At 46.3% G+C, this 22,895-nt stretch overlaps 3 protein-coding genes across 3 annotated transcripts; 2 read left to right on the top strand and 1 right to left on the bottom strand.

Moving 5' to 3' along the window:
* Window positions 1–1,994: 1,994 nt before the first annotated feature.
* LOC109785949 (sulfite reductase [ferredoxin], chloroplastic) lies at window positions 1,995–6,258 on the top strand. Its single transcript, XM_020344537.4, has 8 exons — window positions 1,995–2,354; window positions 2,836–3,618; window positions 3,719–4,015; window positions 4,229–4,426; window positions 4,756–4,890; window positions 5,002–5,118; window positions 5,248–5,406; window positions 5,866–6,258. Exons 1-8 carry the CDS (start codon window positions 2,193–2,195, stop codon window positions 5,923–5,925), a joined length of 1,911 nt encoding a protein of 636 aa, XP_020200126.1. The 5' UTR covers window positions 1,995–2,192; the 3' UTR covers window positions 5,926–6,258.
* Window positions 6,259–7,685: 1,427 nt separating this feature from the next.
* On the bottom strand, window positions 7,686–9,125 carry LOC109785944 (uncharacterized). The gene has a single exon (XM_020344533.4). It carries the CDS (start codon window positions 8,837–8,839, stop codon window positions 8,000–8,002), a length of 840 nt encoding a protein of 279 aa, XP_020200122.1. The 5' UTR covers window positions 8,840–9,125; the 3' UTR covers window positions 7,686–7,999.
* A 3,244-nt stretch (window positions 9,126–12,369) lies between these two features.
* LOC109785950 (secretory carrier-associated membrane protein 3) lies at window positions 12,370–21,622 on the top strand. Its single transcript, XM_020344538.4, has 12 exons — window positions 12,370–12,647; window positions 14,179–14,277; window positions 14,836–14,898; window positions 16,100–16,133; window positions 16,609–16,731; window positions 18,952–19,014; window positions 19,111–19,204; window positions 19,306–19,351; window positions 19,461–19,528; window positions 20,305–20,353; window positions 20,796–20,861; window positions 21,234–21,622. Exons 1-12 carry the CDS (start codon window positions 12,600–12,602, stop codon window positions 21,318–21,320), a joined length of 840 nt encoding a protein of 279 aa, XP_020200127.1. The 5' UTR covers window positions 12,370–12,599; the 3' UTR covers window positions 21,321–21,622.
* The last annotated feature ends 1,273 nt before the right edge of the window (window positions 21,623–22,895 follow it).

Here is a 22,895-nt window from a genome sequence, read left to right as displayed (position 1 = left end):
CAGGGAGAACCGATGTTTGTGCCTTGTAGTGACTCTGATTGGTTGATCTTTTCAGCTATCTCTGCTTGAGCACCACTAGATTTGTTTGAGGAACAAACTGTTTTTTAACATATACTAGTATTAGAATTGTGTATGTTTTTTGCCGCAAATGTAGTGCAAGTATAATTTTTTTTTGCACATTGACCCCAAATTCATTTGTATTTTTGGACGCAAATGTAGTGCAAGTTCGAGAAACCAACTACTCCTACATGCATGAGCGGCTCTATCCGAGACCAGGAGCCGCTCATTGTCGCTCGCGCTAAAAAGACTTATATTTAGGAACGGAGGTAGTAGAAGGCACCCTTTCTTGAAATTATTTAATGCTGTGCTCTTTGTATAAATACATGCGTAAGAATTATATAGATAAACTGTAAGAAATTTCTGTAAACATAAATCTCTTGTGCATGCTCGGATGCTCCACACTAAACATTGATTTTTTTTAGATGGAATTATGGTGTATTTATGCCCTGCAGGAATGTACCCCCTCCGTTCCAAAATAGATGACTCAACTTTATACTAAAGTTAGTACAAAGTTGGGTCATGTATTTTGGAACGGAGGGAGTAGATATTAATCAGGTGATGATGATCCAATGACGTGTTCTTTTCTCTTGTTAAGTGGGACAAGGGATCCATGATTAACGTGTTACCATCCGTTTCTTAATTTGGGAATTTTTTTTATTGTTGCTATTATGTTGTTTTTGTTTCTGATGTGCAATGAGAGAACAAAGACCATTTGAGCTCAGTTAAACATGAAGGAGTGGGTTGCATGACCTACAAAGCATGTTTGCCCGTTGAAGGAGAGAGAGAGAGAGAGCTTTTTTGTCTCGTGCTAACTCTCCTACAAGTCTATAAATGGAGATACAGAGATGAGTTTTCTCTCCAAATCGACCCACTTGTAACATCTTTCAGCTCGAACCTGCACTTTAGGCCCGTGCAAACTTGCCACTCCGCCACCTTTCTGGTTTGTAAGTGGAAGTAGGAACATGAGGATGAGAAATACTACCTGCGCAGCATGGATGTTGCTTCTTGCACGGAGAAAATACTTAAGAAATGAGATGCATAGGGAATCTAAGTTAATCCTCAAGCAAGCTTCTCCGTGGCATCGCGATGGTTCAAGAGAGATAGCCATTATGGCCGGTGCACGAATGTTGCCACTTGTAGAGTTCAAAGTTTGCGAGACGTACGCGAAGCTCGAGAAGTCCAGGAATGGAGCTACGCGAAGAACGGATGTTTGTGCCTAGTAGTAGTGACTCTGTTTTTTAGGGGACTGCTGTGCTGGTTGATTTTTTCGGCTATCTCTGCTTGAGCACCTGCAGGTTTATTATTATTTTTCACATTGATCCCAACTAGTACTCCTACATGCATGGGCGGCTCTATCCGAGACCAGGAGCCGCTCACTGTCGCCGGCGCTAAAAACAGAGGCGGCCACACGGGACGGGCCACAGAGCGCAAGATTCGGCCCGGGGAGACAAGATGGTCCCTGATCTCATCTCTGACCTCACATCGTGCGGTCCGGCTGCTACGAGCCTTCACGGCAGTGGTGGTGGGAGGAATTGGGGAATCGAACCGTGCTCTTCTCACCGAAAAAGACGTCCAGGTTCAACGTACCCACACGAACCGGGGTCAATCCAGCGCCCCCACCCGTCGCACCAACTCCGCATCTCGGCCGCCTCACCTCATGCGTTCGCCTCCGAGTAAAAAACCCCGGCGCTCGGCGGCCACGGGCGTGCGCCCCAGCGTCACCGCCAGGTGGGCCCAGCACTTACAAGACCCACTTGTCGGTCCGTGGCGCTCGACGTGTGGCCGCCGCAGTCGTCAGCTCTGATGCTCGCCGCCAGTGGCCGCAGCTGATCCCGTCTTCCCCTCCCGACCCGCCTGAGCCACGCGCATGCACCGGCAGCCCCTTCGGCCCACCTGTCAGTGCGTGCCTACTTTGCATAACTTGTCCGGTCTAGGGTGCACGGCGTGCACGGGAATACATTCCCATTGCTTATCCGGCGTGGGCCAGGGCGGGCGTGGCCTCCCCCCATAAAGCCCCCGCGGCCCGCCGTGTCGTCTCGGCCCCTCGACCCAGCCAAGCGCCCCGCAGCAACAAAAAATCCACTCTACATCACTCACGCTCGCCGCCCGCGTCTCTTTAGGCTCCTCCGGCGATGTCGGCGGCGGTGGGCGGCGCCGAGTTCCACGGCTTCGGCGGGGCGGCACAGCTCCCGCGGTCCCGGATGCTCGGCAGGCCCGTAAGGGTGGCGCCGCCAGGGGCGACGCCGGCCGGCGGCGGCGGGCCTTCGGCGGCCAGCATTCGCGCCGTGTCCACGGTGAGTTCTTCGGTGTGGTGAGATGCTGGGCGCGTTTGGGTTTAGGGTTTATTCGTTTCTGCGCGGTTGATTTTCCGGTTCGGGCGTAGGGAATGGAATCAGTTTTTTAAGGACAGTTTTAAGTCTAGTGAAATTGATGGGCCTTTAAAAAAAATGATGCGATTAGATGTCGGTATAATTAGTAATATGTTTAGCCTGCGGATTTGGGTGTGAGAGCAAATCAGTCCCCCTGCACAGTGTTGATTTCAATTCCCACCGCCCAGGAACACCGACTGACTGCCTCTGTCATTGATTGGAAATAAATCCATTTGAAATCAGTCTACATATAAAATTGTTTGTCCTGGTCATATACCCCTGGAATGTTTATTAGAACATAAGTTCATATTCTACAGATAGTTGTTCCGTAGAAAATACTATGTAACGATACACAACTACTGCTATCTGATGCTCTGAATTCTGAAACCTTTTGCCGTTCGTGCAGCCTCTGAAGAAGGATGCAAAGGAAGTTAAGCGAAGCAAGGTGGAGATAATCAAGGAGAAGAGCAATTTCCTTCGGTACCCGCTCAACGAGGAGCTGGTCTCAGAGGCTCCGAATGTCAACGAGACTGCTGTCCAGCTGATCAAGTTCCACGGGAGCTACCAGCAGAGCGACCGAGAAGTTCGTGGGCAGAAGAACTACTCCTTCATGCTCCGGACAAAGAATCCTTCCGGAAAAGTTCCAAACCAGACTTACTTGGCCATGGATACACTGGCTGATGAGTTCGGGATCGGAACGCTCCGTCTGACAACCAGGCAGACATTTCAGCTGCACGGCGTTCTTAAGAAGAACTTGAAGCATGTCATCAGCACTGTGATCAAGAATATGGGATCAACCTTAGGTGCCTGTGGAGACCTCAACAGGAATGTGCTTGCGCCTGCAGCGCCGTATGTGAGAAAGGATATCCTTTTTGCTCAAGAAACTGCAGAGAATATTGCAGCACTTCTTGCGCCACAGTCGGGGGCTTATTATGACCTGTGGGTGGATGGAGAGAAGATAATGTCAGCGGAAGAGCCTCCTGAGGTCACCAAAGCCCGGAATGACAACTCACATGGAACAAACTTCCCTGATTCCCCTGAACCAATCTACGGGACCCAGTATCTACCCAGGAAGTTCAAGATTGCGGTCACAGTTGCTGGTGATAACTCTGTTGATATCCTGACCAATGACATCGGTGTTGTTGTCGTTTCAGATAGTGCAGGGGAGCCTGTTGGCTTTAACCTCTATGTAAGTGCCCAGGAAAAATTCTGCTCCATCTTGTACTGCATTTGGCAATGCCTACCTTTTTGATTTATCCCTTTGACATCTGGCTATCCCTATTTTTCAGGTTGGAGGTGGCATGGGAAGGACACACAGAATAGAAACCACATTCCCTCGTCTGGCTGATCCACTTGGTTACGTTCCTAAGGAGGATATATTATATGCTATAAAGGCAATCGTTGTCACTCAGAGGGAGAATGGAAGAAGAGATGACCGCAGGTATAGCAGAATGAAGTATCTGATTGACAGCTGGGGTATTGACAAGTTCCGGGCTGAGGTTGAAAAATACTATGGAAAGAAGTTTGAAGATTTTCATCCATTGCCAGAATGGCAATTCAACAGCTACCTTGGCTGGCAGGAACAGGTAATTCCATCACAATGTATATTAGTCAGCAGTGCAAAGAAAATATGAAAGGGAATAGCATATCTTGTTTAGGGATGGTATGCTGATAGTTTTCTAAATGATTCCTGCTGTTCATAATTTGTACTTTACTTTATTTCTTGAATATTTATATATCAATTGGTTATTTCTCTAACTCAGAGTTTCATTTATTTTTCTCTTTATTGTCTATTGCAGGGTGATGGTAAATTATTCTATGGAGTACATGTCGATAATGGTCGTCTTGGGGGGCAAGCAAAGAAAACTCTGCGAGAGATAATTGAGAAGTATAGCTTGGATGTTAGTATTACTCCAAACCAAAACCTTATCTTATGTGGGGTTGATCAGGCATGGAGAGAACCCATAACTGCAGCTCTTGCTCAAGCTGGCCTGTTGGTAAGATTACTTTTGTCCATTGCATACCCCTTTCCCTGTAATGTGCAGTATACAATTTTTAGTTGATATTAGGCCCCTGTAAATTATTCTATCTTGAAATTCTCCTTGCTGCATCTGCTGTTCTAGTTGATAATGTTGATCTTACTGTTACTCTTCCCTATATACTGATTCTTTCTTCTCAGTTTGAAAATTTGAAAGAAACTGCATGATTGGTTACTAAAATAAGAAACAAAAATAAATATTACTAGGCTTCCCTATATATGTCTGCAGTGCAAGTAAGCAGCGAGCTCCTTTTCTCCCCACTAAAAGTTGTGTATTCATGTATGTAGGAACCAAAGGATGTTGATCTCCTGAACATAACCTCCATGGCATGCCCTGCCTTACCTCTGTGCCCTCTAGCACAAACAGAAGCTGAGCGAGGGATCCTACCGATACTTAAACGAATTAGAGCAGTTTTCAACAAGGTATTCATCTGTCAACCTGTCAAAAATCAACTGAACGCTTGAGAATATGCTGTGCATAGTTTGTACCTGTCCTGTCACTCGAGAATTGAGATAATGCCGCCCACTAAACAGGTTGGCATCAAGGATGAGGAGTCTGTAGTGGTGAGGATAACTGGCTGCCCCAATGGATGCGCCAGACCATATATGGCAGAGGTTGGCTTTGTTGGTGATGGCCCAAACAGTTACCAGGTAAAACAATGCTGAAATATCCTGTCATCATTTCTGCAACAAATCTTACTTCCTTTTCTGTGCGTATTTCTAACTGGGTTTCTATAATTTATTTAGTCTCAATCAACCTTTTCTTTATTGCGATTGTAGATTTGGCTTGGAGGAACACCAAACCAGACCACCTTGGCAGAAACGTTTATGAACAAAGTGAAGCTTCAAGATATCGAGAAGGTTTTGGAACCACTGTTTTCCTACTGGAATAGCACGCGCCAGGAAGGCGAATCTTTTGGGAGCTTCACAAACCGAATGGTGAGTGGATTATATGCTTTCATCCAATACTATTGCAGTTTAGTGATTTGGGAAGGAATCTTTTGGACCTACAGAGAGAAATGGCCATTTATTTTTGACGAAAAACACCGAGCGTTGATATCTGTTAATTAAGAGAAGAGCCGAGGCGGCTGAAGTACAGTGTACGGGGGCATGAATCTTAGTGAAATATGTACAGGTCACCTAAGTTGGCAAAATCTTTAGTCTGGTGGGAGCCACATTGCTCCTACCAAGCCGGCATCCTTCCATGGTCCCTGTTGTTCACCATGAGGTTGCTTAGTACTCTAGTTACTACAAAACGAGCAAGATTGCTAAATTGTTGCTTTTCATTCATCAGTATAAGGTACAATTGGAACAACAAAGAGAAACAGTTGCCGCGGTGCTTTGTTTATGCAAGAACTGGCATTTTACTCACTGTCATATCCATCTCTTGCATTTCAGGGATTTGAGCAACTGAAAGAGGTGGTGAACAAGTGGGAGGGGTCAGCGTCAGCCGCATGAGGGCTATCTTTGCTGGACAAGTCCCAGCACCATTTTTGCTGGGGTGAGAATCTGGTGGCGACCAAGTACTCTACGGATTATTTTTATATAAAAACTAGGAGAGGAGGGGGAAACCTGTCAATTCCGTTGACAGGCGGAGGACGAAGGAAGAGCCGGGTCTGAAAGAAGTTGCTCCTCTTGTGTTTGTTGTGAGGTTTTTTTTTTCGTGTGTACTTGTATGGATAACTCCGTTGGCCCCTTTGTTTAGCCTGAGAATAAATTCCTTGCAAAAAAAGAAATACTGCTTGATAATAAATTTGTCCAAGGCAGGGGTGCTTTTGGTATTGTTCGGCACATTGGAATTTTTTTTATATTTTTTATGAGGTTTCGGCACAATGGAAAGTTTTTTTTTTAGACTAGGCACAATGGAAAGGGGGATCATTGGGGGGCTTCATGAAACACCAGCCTGCTCGGTTTTTTTGCTTCGGACCCCACTTCCTCGGCTCTGTCGGGACAGTCGGACAGATGACGGTTAGAGCATGGCAGTTGCCGCTTGGCTTGCTGTATCCCAGCAGTGAGCGGTGCGCTCGAAAGCTGCGACGCGGGCGAAAAGGCCCAGCCTGGGGAGCTCACCGTGCATGCCACTGCGCGCATGTCGGCGTGCGAGCGTCGCCCTTTTTACCATGCCACTGCCACTGCGTGCATGTCGGCATAATGCGAGCGCCGCCCCTTTTACCCGACTACGTGCGGGGGTCGAGAAACCGCGAGCTTCCAGCGAGTCGGTCGGGCTCACCTGGTCTGCAAAGGCTCAAAAAAGCCGGCCCTGCCTCGGTGGCGGCAGAAAGCGCCGCGGCACGCCGGCCACGCACGCATCGGGGACGGGGTCGCCGTGCACGCCCCCACCCCACCGTTCCCGGCCACCGGCACCAGATCCGCCGCGATCTCCCCGTACAGGTGGTACACCGCAAAAGCGAGCCCGTTGGAGAAACGTCCCAGCGCAAAGGCCAGGCAGTATAGTACGTAGTAGTACCAGTACAACTGTAGTATACACCATCACACCGTGGCTGGCAGCGGCGTGTGCTCGTGTGGGCACCAGCGCGGCATGCGGCTCGCCGTGCTAAAATAATCCCGTGCGGGGGGACGCGGCCACCGGGGTGGCGACAACGGCGAGCGGCCGACAGGCGGCGGGGTGCGATGGTGGGCACGCACCCCAACGTCGCTGGACACCACAGTGGCCACTGGGCGCGCGCGCGCGCGCACGGCGGAGAAGGGAAGGGAGAGTGGCGCGAAAAAGGCAGCGGGCGGCCCCGGCGCGCGTGCTCTGCCGCTCCCGCCCCCGGCCACGGCCACGCCCCCACACGCGCCGCTGTCGACACGGTCTCCTCCCACGAATCTCAGACGACGGAGCAAGCAGAGCACACGTTCTGCCTGCCTGCAGCTCGGCGCATTTGCTCGAGTAGACAGACGTCGCTCGTGTGCATGCATACCATAGCAGTCGGTGCTCGCCGATCGCCACCACGCGCGGGCATTGAATACGCAGGCACGGATCGGCCCGTTGACGTACGCCGGACGTGCAACGCAAAGCGGTTGAGCCGAGTTATGGAACTGGGCGAATGCGGATGAGGAGCCATTGAATTGAATGCCCCGGCGAACTGATCGTGATGGACCATGCCATGCAACGAGGAAGAAACGGCCATGGTCCATCCATGGATGGGATCGGATCGGATCAACATAAGTGGCAACTCCAGCTTTGCACAAGAAAGATCAGAGCGCAGTCGATGTACTAGGAAGGCAAGAGGTATTAATGCAGTTCATTACAGAGATGCCCTGGCTAGCTTAGCTTGGATTAGCTACAGTCTACAGGAAAGATTACTGATTACAGAGTACACCAAAGAAAGTAGTGGTTGTACAGAGTACACCAAAGAGCTGGGACTGATTTCTTCCCCGGGATGCAAAATTCCAACCCGAGAAGAAGTTACCAGCGAGATTACATTCACCAAATCAGCACGGCTGCTAAATCTAGTTACTCCTAACTGTAGCAATGGAGCACTGATTACTTACTGGGAAGCGAGAGAAGGCAGGTCTAGTGCTACTGTCACAGGAAGATGAAGCATTCCATGGACACCAGGGGGTTCTCCAGGGACTCCTTCCCCTCGCCCTCGCCGCCACCGGCCGCAGCGTCGCCGTCGCTGCCCGGGGGAGTATCCGTATCCTCCTGCTCCGGTACCTGTGGCGTCGGTGGGGACGCACATTGCGTAGGAGGACCGTGCGGGAGTGGCTTCGCCGCCGCCGGTGGCGCCGGCGATGGCTGGGGAGGCACCTCCTGCCCACGGGGCGGCGTCGGCGTGCGGCCGCATGGCCTCGCGGGCACGGGCGGCTTTCTCTGCGCGCACGAGGCCGAGCCGGCGGTGTCGCGGCGCTGGTCCTGCGCCCGCTTCGCGGCCGGCGACGGCGACCTCCGCCCGGGGTCGCGCCGCGGAGGCGGGGGCGACTGGGACGCGCGCCCGCGCCCGCCGGGGGTGGCCGCGCCGTGGTCTCGGTCCCGCCTGGCGCGCCTGAGCTCGCCACCGGGCGCGGCCCTTCCCTGCCGGCACCTGGGCGGCTTGGACGGGGACCGCTCGGGCCCGGCCACCGTGGTCGCGGCCGACGACTCGGACGCCGCCTCCGACTTCTCCTCGACGGAGCGCGCGGGCCTGCTGACCCTGCCGCCGACGCCATGGCCGTCCTTGGCCCTGGCCTTCTCCGCCGACGGCGCCACCACCGTGCCGCCAGCGACGCGCCTGGCCCTGGACCGCGGCTTGACGCGCGGCGTCTCCGAGAGCACCTCCTTGACCTTCTCCTCCTCGGGCGGCGGCAGGTCGCGGGCCTCCACGGCCTTCCTCCCATCGGCCGCGCCCGGCGGCTCGCCGCACTTCTTGCTGACGCAGCAGCCCATGCCTACACGGCTACACCGTCCTTCGCGCTTCTACTGGGCTTGTAGCCGAGCTTAGCTTAGCTAGCTAGGCGGGCATGGCTGGTCTGATGGTGGTGAGCATGAGGAGGGACAGACAGGGGGGAGTGGGAGAGCGAGCGGAGAGGACAGTGCGTGGCTTTGGGTTTCCCTCCGTCGTGCTTTGATTTGTGCGAGCCGAGGACCCCCGTGGTAGTGTGGTGGGAGACCGGGAGTCAAAAGGGCTCAGCTACTGTGAGCTCTAATTAAGCTGTGTTTATCTGATAGTTGAGCTTAAAATACTGATCAGAGGTGATGTTCTTGCTCAGTGGAAAGTGGTGTTCACGACCTGTGCTTTGTTCTTTGCACGGCGAAGTTTTCCCGACCTATTTGACACCGTGTAAAGTGCACACCTTGTGCACATTGTAACATGGCTGTGTCTGCAGGGTCCTGAGGTCCTTTTCGAGTCAAATATTTTCAGACAAAATGAAGATTTGCATTCTGTCGCACGGATTTCGCGAGTACAAAGACATAAAAAAAACGGAGCCATCCCCGCAGCAAGGGCCAGGATCAATTTTGTGAGTTTTGCTGGGCTTGTGTCCTCCTCGGGGAGACGAGACGGCCGCGGCTCCCTCAAGATGGAATAACATTTTCCCCGTCTAGTCCCTGTCTAGGTGGTGTGTCTAGCATCGTCGATGGCGTGTGGAGGTGTGTCTCCGACGGATCTCGCATGATTCAATTGGCGGTTGTCTTTGGTAGATCTCCTCGGATCCGGTCTTCGTTCGTCTACGTGCGTGTGTCTTTAGACTGGATCCTTCCGATATACGCTTCTCTTCGTCGGTGGCAGTTGCTATTCTAGTGCGCCGGTCCTATCGGGCCTTAGCACGACGACTTCCCAACTGTCTACTACAGCAAGTTTTGCCCGGCTTCGGCAAGGGAGGGGCAATGATGGCGCTACGCTTTCGACTCGCTTCAGTGCTTGTAGTCGATAGGTGGTATATGGATTTGGATGTAGTTTTTATTATTTCTGGTGCTCATTGTACTGTCATGATTAAAGTTGAATAGATCGGCAGTTTCTCTTCATCGACGGCGGTGTTGTTCCAGTACGTTAGTCCTATGGAGTCTTAACACGATGACTTCCCGACTGTCTACTACAACAAGTTATGCCCAACTCCGACGAGGGAGGGGCGATGACGGCGGCGCATCTTCGGCTCCTTTCAATGCTTATAGTCGTCGCTAAGTGGTCTGCGAATCTGGATGTAATTTTTATTATTTCTGGTCATTACTGTACTGTCATGATTAAAGATGAATAGATTGAAAGTTTCATGCACAAAAAAAAAGGTCGGAAGTTTCACACAAAAAAAGAAGATATCTTAACTTATAGTGAGTTCAGCACCCTAGATTTTCAAAATACAATATAAAGAACTAAAGCCATGAATATGGTAATGCTATGGCCTATGGGTTGCCGCGATACAAAAGCATGAGCATTTCGTGACTTGAATCTCTCAATTTCTGGATCGGATCGTGCTTTTCGCATTCATTCTCAAGTTGCACAGAATGGAGTATTACATATTTATCTAGAAATATTTGAGCTAATTTAACTCATTGTATTGTGTATACACAAAAATCACAACTCAGAATTACACTTCTTCGGATATATTACGGTGTATTTTGCGCACCCTGCACTCTTTATTGCTTGTGGCTTCAACGTTATCACTTCTCATCTCCCTTGTCTAACATAACTTTCGAAAATCAACCATGGTTGCTCGGGTAGAATTTGCTTCACCAAATCACCCTTTTTAATAGATTATAACGTTCCCAGCCTCTCTCAACCCGAGCCACCGCCATCGGTGAAATTTCTTCCCCGCGCCTCCGCATAGGCCCCTTCCTCTCCCTTGTCCGGCGGCCTCATTGACGACAAGAGGATTGGGAACCCTTCCATTCGTTCCCTTTCTCTCCTTAGGTTTTGTTTCTTTCCCCCGACGACATCGACAATGTGGTAGCGACAATGGCGTGCTGGAATGAGGTCTCTCCGGCTTCTCACTATCTCGATGATGTCTAATCCGAAAGGGCTTGTGAGAGTTTGTGTCTCCAAATTTGTTGGCTCTCCTCATATCTTGGCAATTGATGTGTCCTCCAAGGAGAGCGGGCGATTGGTTGGCCATCGGTGCAATGACTTTGACATCTTCTTCTGTCTTGTTCTGCAGCATGGTCGAATTTCCCCAACACTCGGGACCGGGTGGCGATGGATTGCGAGCTTGTTTGCCTGGGGTGATTCTCCAACCGATACTTCTTCAACAACTTCTAGATCTCGTCTCAAGGGGTGAGTGGTTATTGTAGTCTTTAAAGCCCGATATGGCAAAGACGTTTGTAGATGCCCCCTTCTTTACTTTCAGTGCAATTTTCAATCTCCGGTTGGCGGGGTACAATCGAAGGAAGGAGGAGAGTAGTATATTTTGCAATGTGATTTTATCTTGTACTGGTCAGTCCACGTCTGATTGTCTCTCCAGTGTTATGGTTGTTGTTCCCTTTAATAAATATCAGATATAAGATGCCTTTAAGTATCTCTTTGAAATATTAAATAAATAGATGAAACTGTTGCACCAAACACCTCAGTCAAATAGATGGAATTGTTGTCTCTCACACGACACTGCAAGAAAGAGAAGGCTCACCCTCTTATAACCTTCATCTACCCGCGATATTACTCATGAGGCTCGAAGCATGAGATTGATGCTTGTAAGAGGGTTTGTCAAGTCATTGTATTGGACAAACTTGCTTATCATAATGGATCCAAGTTGTGACTCGACTATGGCTAGACACCCGAGTCTCGCTCGAGGCAAGTGATTGCTCACCACAGCAAGACTGCATATGTAGTAGGTTGGAGAATCATGACCAAAATGAGCCATGTGACCATCTTGCGGGTACGACCCAAGCATGTGCACCTATATTGGTGTTTATAAATCTTTCATGAAATCACGAAGAGAGTTACAAAAGGCAACCATCACACCCCTCCCCTGCATGCATGGTTTGAGTCTATCGCACACTCGGTCTGAGATCCGAATATCGTAAGCAGCACAAGGATATACGTTTGCATGTATTTGGGTTCTAACCAAAAGCCACTTTCAAATATTTTGGCCATGACCAAATTTTTTGTTCTTGTTTGGAACATGACCAATTTCCTGGCATGTCAATGCTCCTCTGTCCACTTTAGTTCATTTTTTGGTCAATATTGGTCAAATCATGGTATAGCAAAATCTTTGATAATTTTTTTAGCTAGGCTAAAACCAAACACACCCATATACATACATAGTCCCTAAAATAGCATATTTGACATCCGAACGTCTACTCTATTTGTATTCGAAACGCAACAGAACCAAACTTGACGAAAAATTGAACTTGATGGAGAACCCAATCGCGTAGGGGCAGGCAGAAGGTAACCCGAGATCTCAGTTTGCTCGCGGGCCGAAAGGGACGCCACACCGCACCGCACCGAAAAGCCGCCACCAGCACCAGCACAGCCCCGCACCGTACGGCCAGGTTGGCGTCTCGCATTCCGGGGCCCCGCCTGTCAGCCCCGCCGGACCCCACCCGCCAGCGACTACCTCGCGCGCAGCCACCGCGTCTCCCTTTCCCCGTACCAGACTAGACTAGAAAGCAACGCGACTAGAGAGAGAGAGGAGAGGGAGGCACGCCGCACGCACCTGGTCGGTCGCCACCACGCCGCCGCCCATCGCCGCCGCCCGTCGGAGAAGGGCCCCGGAGACCCATGGCGGGCCGCAACGGCTTCGAGGACGACGACGTCAATCCCTTCGCCGTGAGTGCTCGCTCGACCCCTCAAAGCTCTCCCTCCCGTCGGCGCGAGCGCTCGCGCTCGAGATGCAGTGCTTCCCCCGTCTGCGTAGATCTCGTGCTGCCTTTTTTTTAATTATTTTCCTTTCCTGGCCTGGTCCGCGTCGGCCGTACCCGCGTTCGAGATCGGCATTGCTTGTTTGGTTCCCCGCGCGCTGGATCTGGGCATGGGAGGGGGACGCGGATTTGTGCGCCTCGAGTTGGCGTGGCGATTGCGCTTTGTAGGCTGTGTCGGCTGATTGCTCAGGAAGCGGTTGGTTGGCTCTGGATCTGTGCTCGTGCGAGGAGCTAAGGCTGCGCGGTGGATGATTAGCTAGCTTGATGCGAAGTAATTGGAAGCTAGATGCATGGAACTAAAATGTACCCTTGTTGCTTGAACTTGGGATTTTGGTGTCGTGGCAAGCAAACTTACACAATGCGGTATGTTTGATAGTTTGATTGATGTGTGTGATACCGTCTTATATGACTTGGTTTGCTTGTTAATTAGTTACTGAGTACTAGTGTGAAGTTGCTCACTTGGTTTGCTTGTTAATTAGTTACTGAGTACTAGTGTGAAGTTGCTGGAGCTCGGTTACCACCATATGCTATGTTAAACATTAGGGACCTCGACATTATGTATGGTGGAATGCTGGTAGTGTTTGTCAGGTAGAGGATGAGCCACTTGCTGCCCTTGGGTTCATTTTGAGACATCACTAATTTCAGACCCACTGTTTTGGTGCTCAGTAATTCAAATGGTTTCTAGAAATTTTCCAATGTGCTATAAGCTACATATGTTGGAACATGGTTAATGTGTATATGGATAGGTATGTTCGTAAGACAAAAATGTATGGATAGGTCATGGATAAAAATCTTAGGTTCGAGATTCTTACATTCTAGCTAGGCTCTACGTGGGAGCCAAAGTTGAAGAACTACATGTCGCAAGTTCTTTTGTACCGCGAGATAGGTTTATTCATCGGCGATGTCATTGAGCTGACATAGACAAGGCAACGTTTGAGTGTAATCTACTTAAACACACCCCGCTGTGATCACATTAAAAACTATGTGCCTATGCATATGCCCTTGAAAACTTAATGTGCCTATGCACATGCCCGTGAAAGTATGCATTGGCAGGCCATGCTCAATAACATGCCAAAATATTTTAGTTTTTTCTCGTGCATATTTACTGATTACTGGGTATCTAAATCCAAAACCTGTGTCAAGTTCTAATAATCAAGTAACTGCGTATGCATGCAGGATGCAGCAATTCTTGCACCCACCACCCGTCATTTCTTTTGGGTATTTTTGAATTGTCAGATCTTTCATCTGATTTCCATTGTATGTTATGTTATGTTGATATTCCATACATATTCATTACATAGAAGTACATAAAATATTGATGTTGAGCAGAAGGCTAGTTGTTGGCAAAGGAAATATTATGCTATTATTAAGTTGCTCAGAGGCTTCTATTTTTGGAGCTGTCCGTTCCTAATATCTTCCAAATGCTTCATTTTCTACAGGGAGGGAGTGTCCCCCCTGCCTCCAATTCTCGGCTTTCACCTCTCTCCCACGAGCCTGCGGGTTTTTATAATGTGGACATTCCTATGGATTCAACTAAGGTACGTTTAGTTTTGAGAAGTTTTTCTTCACTCAAGAAAATTGTGTCAGCCAGCTTCTTACTCTAATTGGAATTGGATAGATGTTCTGTTCGTCATTATTTATCTATTCCTTATGTATCATCAAGTACTTCTTGTGAGAATTTCTATAAGTCTGATGGTCTGTTTTCCAATTTTGGTGAAAGTTATAAGACGTCCTAGCATAAATAATTTTGTTGTATTTTTGCCATTATTTGTTTCATTATCTTTTTAAGAATATATGCATGACCAACCACGTAAAATATTCTCTCGCATATTTCGAAAACAGTTAATGGAAGGGTACTTTAGTCATTCTGTTTGGTCACTTTCTCAATCGTAAGAGATCCATGTGCCAGCTCAAAGTTCGCCTTATAAAATTGACTGAATGGGGTAAAACTGTATACAAAACGTGACAGTTATTCCTTTATTTATACTGTTCATGTGTAAAGTTAGTTTTGATTAAGTTTCTAAAAAATGTTTGTATTGGTTATCCCTTGTAGTTTGTTTATATATTTATATCATGCATGTTATTATCTCATTTAGGATGTGAAGAAAAAGGAAAAAGAACTCCAAGCGATGGAAGCCGAGCTAAACAAAAGAGAAAAGGTATGCGTGTTACAATCGCTGAGTGATTGGACTGTTCTGCTGCTCTTAGCCAGTTACAGAAATATTGATATGCTACCAGCTTTCTCATAAGTGGTGTCACATCAGATGTAAATTCAGAATCTACAACGTCGCTGTGATTTGTGATTTAGATATGCTAACTGGGGCATTGCTTTATTTAGTGTTACAACCAGTGAATCAATAGAACCTTATTTATGTTGATTTGGGATTTTCAGACCATTAGTGCTGCATATAGTAGCTATCCTAGCCCTAAAATCCCTATAGATTATAGATGCTGTATATTAGTTATCTGCTGGTCTGGCAATGACAATATGGTAATTTTTTATGGTGTGCTGGCATGAGTCTACAGAATCTGCGTGTTCTCAACCTACCAAATACTAATTAAGCAGTTCGCTGTAATTGCCACCAGAGCATTGGAATTACTGAACAGGTAGTGTGCATTGACTTAAGAGTAGGAGGTCAAATGGCTACCAGAACTATCTATTTGGTAGTGATGCAATTTGAGGCCGAGTAATAGGGGCAGAAACATGCATCATCTTGCAGCATATAGTGGCTCTGCTGGAAAATAAAGGGTGCTTTTGCTGGTAGTTCAAACAGGCATGTGAATTTTAATGGGAAAAAAATGTTAGCACTGCAAAAACAATTCTGATTTCTCATCAATGTAAGATAAATTTGTGCTGTGAGGAAAACAATGCGGCGCTCTATGTCAGCATAAATTTATCTTAAATTGATGAAAAATTGCAAACATGTATAGGAAAACATGTGTAACAATCATTTGATTTCTTTCTTTCTTTCTGATTACCATTTGTCCCAAGAACAGGTGCAAGAACCATTTCATTTCGACCTGGTTTTGTCACTTGGTCTTGTTATCCAGATAGGGGAATCTATATCTCAACTTCTTTGTAAATTTGGTTGGTTATGGCGTCGTATATCCAGTGATGAATGGTCTATACAATTTTGTTTCCCAGTCAAAACGGTGGTTCATCTGGGAGGATCATGTTTCTTGAGCTTATTATTTAATATGTTGAATTTTGACAGTGAGATGTCATAGTATTTTAAATCACAGAAAGATTGTCTCTTTGTAGTGTATTCCATGTATGTGGATACATGTTTTATTTACCATATGAGATGTTCCTTCTCCAACTGCTGATCTGATTCCTCTTTGTTTGTCTCTCTGCCCTAGGAACTGAAAAGGAAGGAAGAGGCTGCGTCGCGAGGTACAACCCGCATTCTTTCCTTTTGCTGAATAGCTTTAATAGTTTTGTTTTGTCCACATTAAAAAATTGAAGATAGAAGCATGCTTGATGAAAGCAAGTTGTGCACCTGGAAGTGTGTACCAAGAAACTGTAGCCTGCCCACTCATTTTGAGAGGAGTTCACAGTGTTTCGGAATTGTTCATAAAAGGGCATCATAGACATTTAGAGTTTAGGACACGGGATGGGACATCAGGGTTATCAGTATGTCACACTGCAACCTGCATGGTTATTGGTAATATTTGCTGACAATGATCCTTTTCTTAGATTGATAATTTAGAATTGGTCATTTCAAGGCTCCAATTTTGGGATGTCCGAAAATAAACAATTGCCATTTCTTCTGGCAAGAGCAAATTTAGTTTTATACTTTGTATGGTTTCCCTAGCAGTGTGTTTGCACAATTATATTTCTCCTAATCACTTCTTTGTTTTATTTTCAGCTGGCATTGTCATAGAAGACAAAAACTGGCCACCCTTTTTCCCTCTCATTCATCACAATATTTCAAATGAGATACCCATCCATCTACAAAAAATGCAGTACCTTGCATTTTCATCATTTTTGGGTAAGCTCTGGTAATGTGGAAAATGTGCTGTTTGGTATGAATATGTTGTGCTGCCATTACCTTTTCTTTTGCTTGAGTACTTCAGATTATTTTGGGAAATAATTACGTGGTGTTCCACGGGACCTCCAATCCCTTTATTGTAAGGATTACAAGTTTACATCCAGAATCTAATATGGTCTCTCAATAGATTGCGAACCTGGGTTCTCTGGTACAAAGGTTCTGTTGGGTTGTGGCCCAAGTTTGCCTGCCAATAATCTGTCTAGCCAAAATTTTGGTCAAGTTTTTTGCTTGCCCATGAGTTGGCCAATATTGGCAAGAACATTGGGGGCATCGGCATGCCCAAAAGTTTTCCCACCATCCAAACAAAGACCAATCTTTTGGTCATGACCAGAAATTTGGTATGGTGCAGTTTGGGCAGTCTAAACATACCTTAATTCTCCCAACACTTCCTCACAAGATTGACATGAAATAACAACCTTGGCCATCTTTTATTTTCTAATACTCTCGACGAGACCTCTGCCTCCATGCCTTGACCGCACCACCAGTACCAGCCACCATACCCACCATGATTGAGTTTCTGCTGGCGTATCGAGGACTTACGAATACTGGATCGCCATATCAAACTGTGTGCTTCATATGATGCAGAAGCCTGGAGGGTGTTCTCTTCTATTATCACGTGAAGCACCTCCAACAACAGGATCATGTCTCCCACCTATACCAATGCAGTCCAAGTCCTGGCCTCCACTGCCCCTTCCTCAACCTCCAATCAGCCAGGCGTCTACCTCCTCTACTCACATGTCCCAAGCCTTGGCCTCCATCACCTCTCCATTCTCTTGGTCCTCTCTGTTTCGCTGCCTCCGGTTGTACCATCCCCAAGCCTCCACAGCAGGCATATCAACAAAGCCAAGTAGCCGGACAAGCATGGCCAACGACCAACTAAAAGTACCAGCATAGTTAACAGCACCACAAGTCCACACCATAGATCAGATCAGCCACAGTAGTGTCAGAAGAGCCGTTGTAACTAGTAAAGATCAGCCCAGCAACCTGAACTAGAGTCCAACAGCAACATGACGAAAGCAGAGACACACAATGCCTCTCGACTCCCGTTGCTCCAAAGACACAACAAGTTACTACTCCTTTCTCTCACTCCTTCCCTTCTTCTTGCATGACCACAGCCAGATCACATGAGCAGTGAGTAGCCAGTGGTCATATTCAGCGGCGATCTGCCAGTAATACTGATCCTCCTCTTCTTCCAGATCTAATCCGGCCTACCTCAAACACTAGTGATGCAGATAACATTCTCCAATTTCTCTGCAACGGGCAACATAATTGTAACATGTGTCAGTCTCTCTGCGTGGCCTGACAGGACCTGCACAGGTGGCCACTGGAGCCTGGTGGCACCTGCATGCCTGTTGGAATTGAATCACTCAACTCCCCCTCTTCCTGAGATATGCTTCAAGCACACACGCAAAACTACTACTAGCACTGAGGCTTTATTGACATCACACACACACACAGCACTAGCACTAGCACTGAAACCCTCCTCTCTCTCACTCTCACTCTCACTCTCACACTCTATCGATATCTTTTATTTCTCACAACTTGCACAAGCACACAAGCTGTTTAGGTGACTTGCTGCCTCACACACTAAAAGCCATTTTCTTTGTTGATACACTACAAGCTTGTGTTACACAAGTGCACCCTCCTATTTATAGGAGTTCTAGGCTGGTGCTAGTGCTCCTGGTGCTACAGTAAGGTGGCGCTACAGTACACAGGCAGACAAAACCATTTCCATCATCTTCTTCATGAAGCCAGTCCCTGCCGACCTGCTCTTACAGCTCATAGCTAGCTTATCCTGGAGTCTACAGCTAGCTATTACAGCTTCTAATCTTTCTTAATTATTAAGTCACCAACGAGAGAGGGGTTACAGGACACAAGGATTATCCTAACAATGCCGACTATCATTTTGGACATTTATTAGATCCTAACACAAATTCACTAACAAGTATTTATGTTGCAACTTCCTTTCATATTTTGCACGAATGATGTGATTATCAACATAAAATGAGAAGCAAATAAGTTTGAATTCCTCAAATATTGCAAAGGGATCTACCATCTTCATTTGATTAGTGGACCAAGAGCTAATCTGGTGGAAAAACAATTTGATATAGTTTTTTTAATGGATTTTGTGTAATTTTTGTAAATTTGGATCTCATGCAGGAATTGCTCTCTGCCTCTTCTTTAATATCATAGCGACTACAACTGCATGGATTAAGGGAGAAGGTATAGCTAAAGTGTATCTTATTGTGTACATCTGATATAGCAGTTGCTATCACTATATTAACTTCGTGAAACTAATACAAATCTCTGCTTTAACAGGTGTCATGGTTTGGCTGCTTGCCATTATCTACTTCATTTCTGGTGTCCCTGGGGCTTATGTGTTATGGTATCGCCCTCTTTATAACGCGATGAGGTAGGGTATATGCATTGAGAATTTATTGTCTATATGAAAGAAATTCACCTTACCAAATATGTCATGTGACCATATCTTGTTTATTATAATGCCTGTCGCAGAACTGAGAGTGCTTTGAAGTTTGGGTGGTTTTTCCTATTTTACATGGTAAGATACACTTTACTAGTGGTTTCATGCGGCCACATCTTAGCATTAAATAAAAGGTTCAACCTATCCTCAACTGCACACCCTACTGATCATCTTTGTCCATTTCCAGATTCACATAATCTTCTGCGTGTGGTCAGCTGTGTCTCCCCCATTCCCTTTCAAAGGAAATTCTTTGACGTAAGTCTCATATTCTTTTCTTGTGCACCTACTTTTGGTTTGCTGTGCGGGCTGTAAGGCAGTAAACGGGTATAGATGTGAGGGGTTATGCATTTCCATGGTCACAGTTTCTGTTTTGTCCATAAAAGATTATGTGATCTTTTCATAAAAAGTAAGTTGTTTCATTGAATGGTTTGTCTGAAGATGTTGTTAGAAGTTAGAATAAACAATTAACAAAGATAATCAATGAACTAGATATATAGATTTAATGTGGAACCCAAATATGGAAAGAAACAGGCACACACCAAATGTGGTGAACTACAAGCAGGGGAGTTTACACTGGCGTCAACACATCCATGCAGCTATAAAGGCTATACATGAGTGGCATGTGAGAAATACGGGAGCAAATCCGAAAATTATACACATGAGCGGCTGTTACATACTACTTGTTGTCAAGTAACAAGTTCCTGAACCGATTGTTTGTGTTTTTTCCTGAGTTGTGGTCAATGTTGACCTCTGCAAAGGATCATGGAAGAAGCATAATTTTTATCCTGGAACTTAACACAGGAGTAAAATTTTATACCAGGTACATGGTAAATTGCTAATGCAGACTGAAATTGTTGTGTTTCTTGTCATCCATGTCACTCGAAAGTTTTGCTTGGAATAAATTCTTACCCTCCATGTTATCATATTCAGATTTAGACCTTTCTACCATAACATTTACTCTTTGTTGAGTATGCATTAAAACTTTTATTTTGATCTTATTAACTAAATTACTTTGCTTTCTGATGCTGTAGTGGGATTTTGCCTGCCATTGATGTCATAACCAAGAGCCTTATTGTTGGGGTAAGTCTTCATTACAGGTTTATCCAATTAGCCTGGACTAATTTGTTTATGTAGCCATTTGCCTATATCTACGTCTTACCAAGCCCATGCTCTATAGTTTAAACCAATGATTGTGCTGCTTAATTTTGTTATGTAGCAATATGCCCATATCTTCCTCTTACCCAGCCCATGTTCTATGTTTTCCCCAAAGATTGTGCTGTTTCATGCTGCCTCAGTGTGAGGCCTGGCAGAGTCCACTGGCTAGACAAGAAAATCCTTTGCATTTTGAAACAGACATCATGCACTATACCTCACATGCATATGAGTATCAGGGGTTTACTTGGTAGATCGCATCTGGAAGTGGTTACTGGGTCTGCCAGTCCTAATTTTTTTTACGGGAGATCTGCCAGTCTTATTAACCACTTACTGACTTATATATTTTTGTGGAATTTTGATTTGGCAGATATTTTACTTTGTTGGATTTGGATTGTTCTGCCTTGAATCACTGCTGAGCATAGGTGTCATTCAGGTGGGTGTGGTCTCCCTCTTTTTTCTGGATGATTAAATTCTTGTTATTTGAAGATCTTAGTCTGCATGGCATATTATATGTGTGCTGTTTTCTCTATTCCAACCATGATCCCGGGTTGACCGCTTGACTAGTGAACAACCAAAAGCCAATTGAATGTTTTAGTTCTCATTTTTCTTTCATAAGTTTATGATTATGCAGTGTTAGCCGCATGCTCCTTACAGATGAGTAGCTTCACACACCCGAGCATTGGAACAATTTGGATGAAATGCTCAAATTTCATTAGACTGATCAGCATAGCCAATAGATCCTTACATCGCAACTGACGTTGTTCCTATCACTTGTGATAATCAAACTCTCTTACTCAACATGCAGCAAGTGTACATGTACTTCCGTGGAAGTGGAAAATCCCAAGAGTTGAAACAACAGGCAGCACGTGGTGCCCTGAGCTCTGCGTTCTGATGAAGAAAACCAGCAACCAGAGTTGTAGCCAGGGTAGTGAGTGGAAGGAGACAGGATGTGTGCCGATTGGAAATGGTAGTCTTGCGCATCGCTGCACCGTGCGGATATTGATCGCTGAAAGCATACAGCTATATCTTTTTGCTCTTCTGTTAATACAAATATAAGGAGCCTTCTCGTGTGGATACTTTAAGGTGGTGTTGTTTCCATTCGTTGACATGGTTTTAGATGTGGTTGATAGCGAGGATTGACTAATATTCTGGGTGGAATATATTTGCATATGTTTGTGCGGGAGTAAATTAAAATTACTTGTTCATTTCCTGGCAATGTTGATGCGACCTGCTGTGTTCGTCAGCTAAGGCGATTCACTTGCTTGATCACGCAAGCATTCCTGATTTCCTTTCACCTTTGATTGGTCAGTGGCTACCTGTTGATTTCAGAACAGTTGGATCTTTTGTCATTCTTCGTCAGACAGATCTAGCATGGTCGACCTAAGCTGCTGCATCCTTTGCCTTTTGTGGCATTAATCTTATGGTTTGAGTTTCGTTATGGAGAAAAAGGTTCTTTCCCAAGCAAACGAACTGTGAGCTTTACTCTAGCTGCGATCACCAAGTGGAACAAAAGGCACTGAAGTAATGAGAGCGTCTTGTAAATTAATGGGTGAGGCGATCAATAGATGCAAATAATCGTATCTTCTCATGCTTAAGTCACACGATTCCATTTAACCGAGTGACATGGATAGAGCGCGCACGTTTTCAGCATCTTCACGTGTTGGAGACCTGGCCATGCTTAGCTTGAGCAGCTCGATACCTGAGTGATGAAATCAACGGCTCAACAGTGGAGAGTAAACTGTGCCGAACTGGCAACATAGAGCCGCCATGTGATCTGCATCTGCTAGTTCCACCAGTGCGGCCCGCACTCTTTTGTTTACTCATCTCCAACTCTAAATTTCTGATACATCCCATTCCCTCCCAGAACACGCTATGTGACCATTGGTGTATCCACCATGCTTGTCAGGATCGCTCTCCTAGGCTCTTGCATTCTCCCCTAGCAACTAGACGCGATCTTGCTACATGGAGAAGCTAGATATGTATAGAAGAACAGGGAGTGAAACGTTGTGTGTGGCAGGGCATCATTTTTTCACCAGAAACCACATGCCATCAATCATTGTGGTCATTCAATTCTACCATAAATGGTATAGTTGTCAACATTTGTTGCGCTCATCACACATTATATGATCAAGCCTGAAGCGAAGACTGCTTCAAGCCATGACAAAGAAGCCACTATGAACTCAACCAACAACGGGGACGTGTCGATTGATTTCCAGCTCAGTATAACAAACGAAAGATACATCGCGACACCGAACCCTCTGTGTAACTCAACAAAAAAAATGAATACAAAAGATTATTGAATTTTTAATTGACTATTGATGGGCTCAAATGGTGATCATCGTAAGTGCAGAGAGACCATTTGATTCGATTCCGGATGATTTGTTAATTCAAAATTTCATGGCTTGGCTCTGCAACGATTACGTAGTGAGTCGTTCTACAGCTTAGACGAGAACTAATGATGTTCTTG

Source organism: Aegilops tauschii, chromosome 1 (genome assembly GCF_002575655.3).
Source record: "Aegilops tauschii subsp. strangulata cultivar AL8/78 chromosome 1, Aet v6.0, whole genome shotgun sequence".
Taxonomy (NCBI): Eukaryota; Viridiplantae; Streptophyta; class Magnoliopsida; order Poales; family Poaceae; genus Aegilops; species Aegilops tauschii.
Note: the sequence above shows the minus strand (reverse complement) of the source record. Positions and strands in the feature narration are given on the sequence as shown.

Excerpts from the sequence above, each read along its gene's own strand:
- LOC109785949 (XM_020344537.4), top strand. The coding sequence starts at position 2,193 with ATGTCGGCGGCGGTGGGCGGCGCCGAGTTCCACGGCTTCGGCGGGGCG. Across the intron at positions 2,355-2,835 it reads GCATTCGCGCCGTGTCCACG|CCTCTGAAGAAGGATGCAAA; the intron begins GTGAGTTCTTCG and ends CCGTTCGTGCAG. Across the intron at positions 4,016-4,228 it reads ACCTTGGCTGGCAGGAACAG|GGTGATGGTAAATTATTCTA; the intron begins GTAATTCCATCA and ends TGTCTATTGCAG.
- LOC109785944 (XM_020344533.4), bottom strand. The coding sequence starts at position 8,839 with ATGGGCTGCTGCGTCAGCAAGAAGTGCGGCGAGCCGCCGGGCGCGGCC.
- LOC109785950 (XM_020344538.4), top strand. The coding sequence starts at position 12,600 with ATGGCGGGCCGCAACGGCTTCGAGGACGACGACGTCAATCCCTTCGCC. Across the intron at positions 16,732-18,951 it reads TGCATTTTCATCATTTTTGG|GAATTGCTCTCTGCCTCTTC; the intron begins GTAAGCTCTGGT and ends GATCTCATGCAG. Across the intron at positions 19,015-19,110 it reads TGCATGGATTAAGGGAGAAG|GTGTCATGGTTTGGCTGCTT; the intron begins GTATAGCTAAAG and ends CTGCTTTAACAG.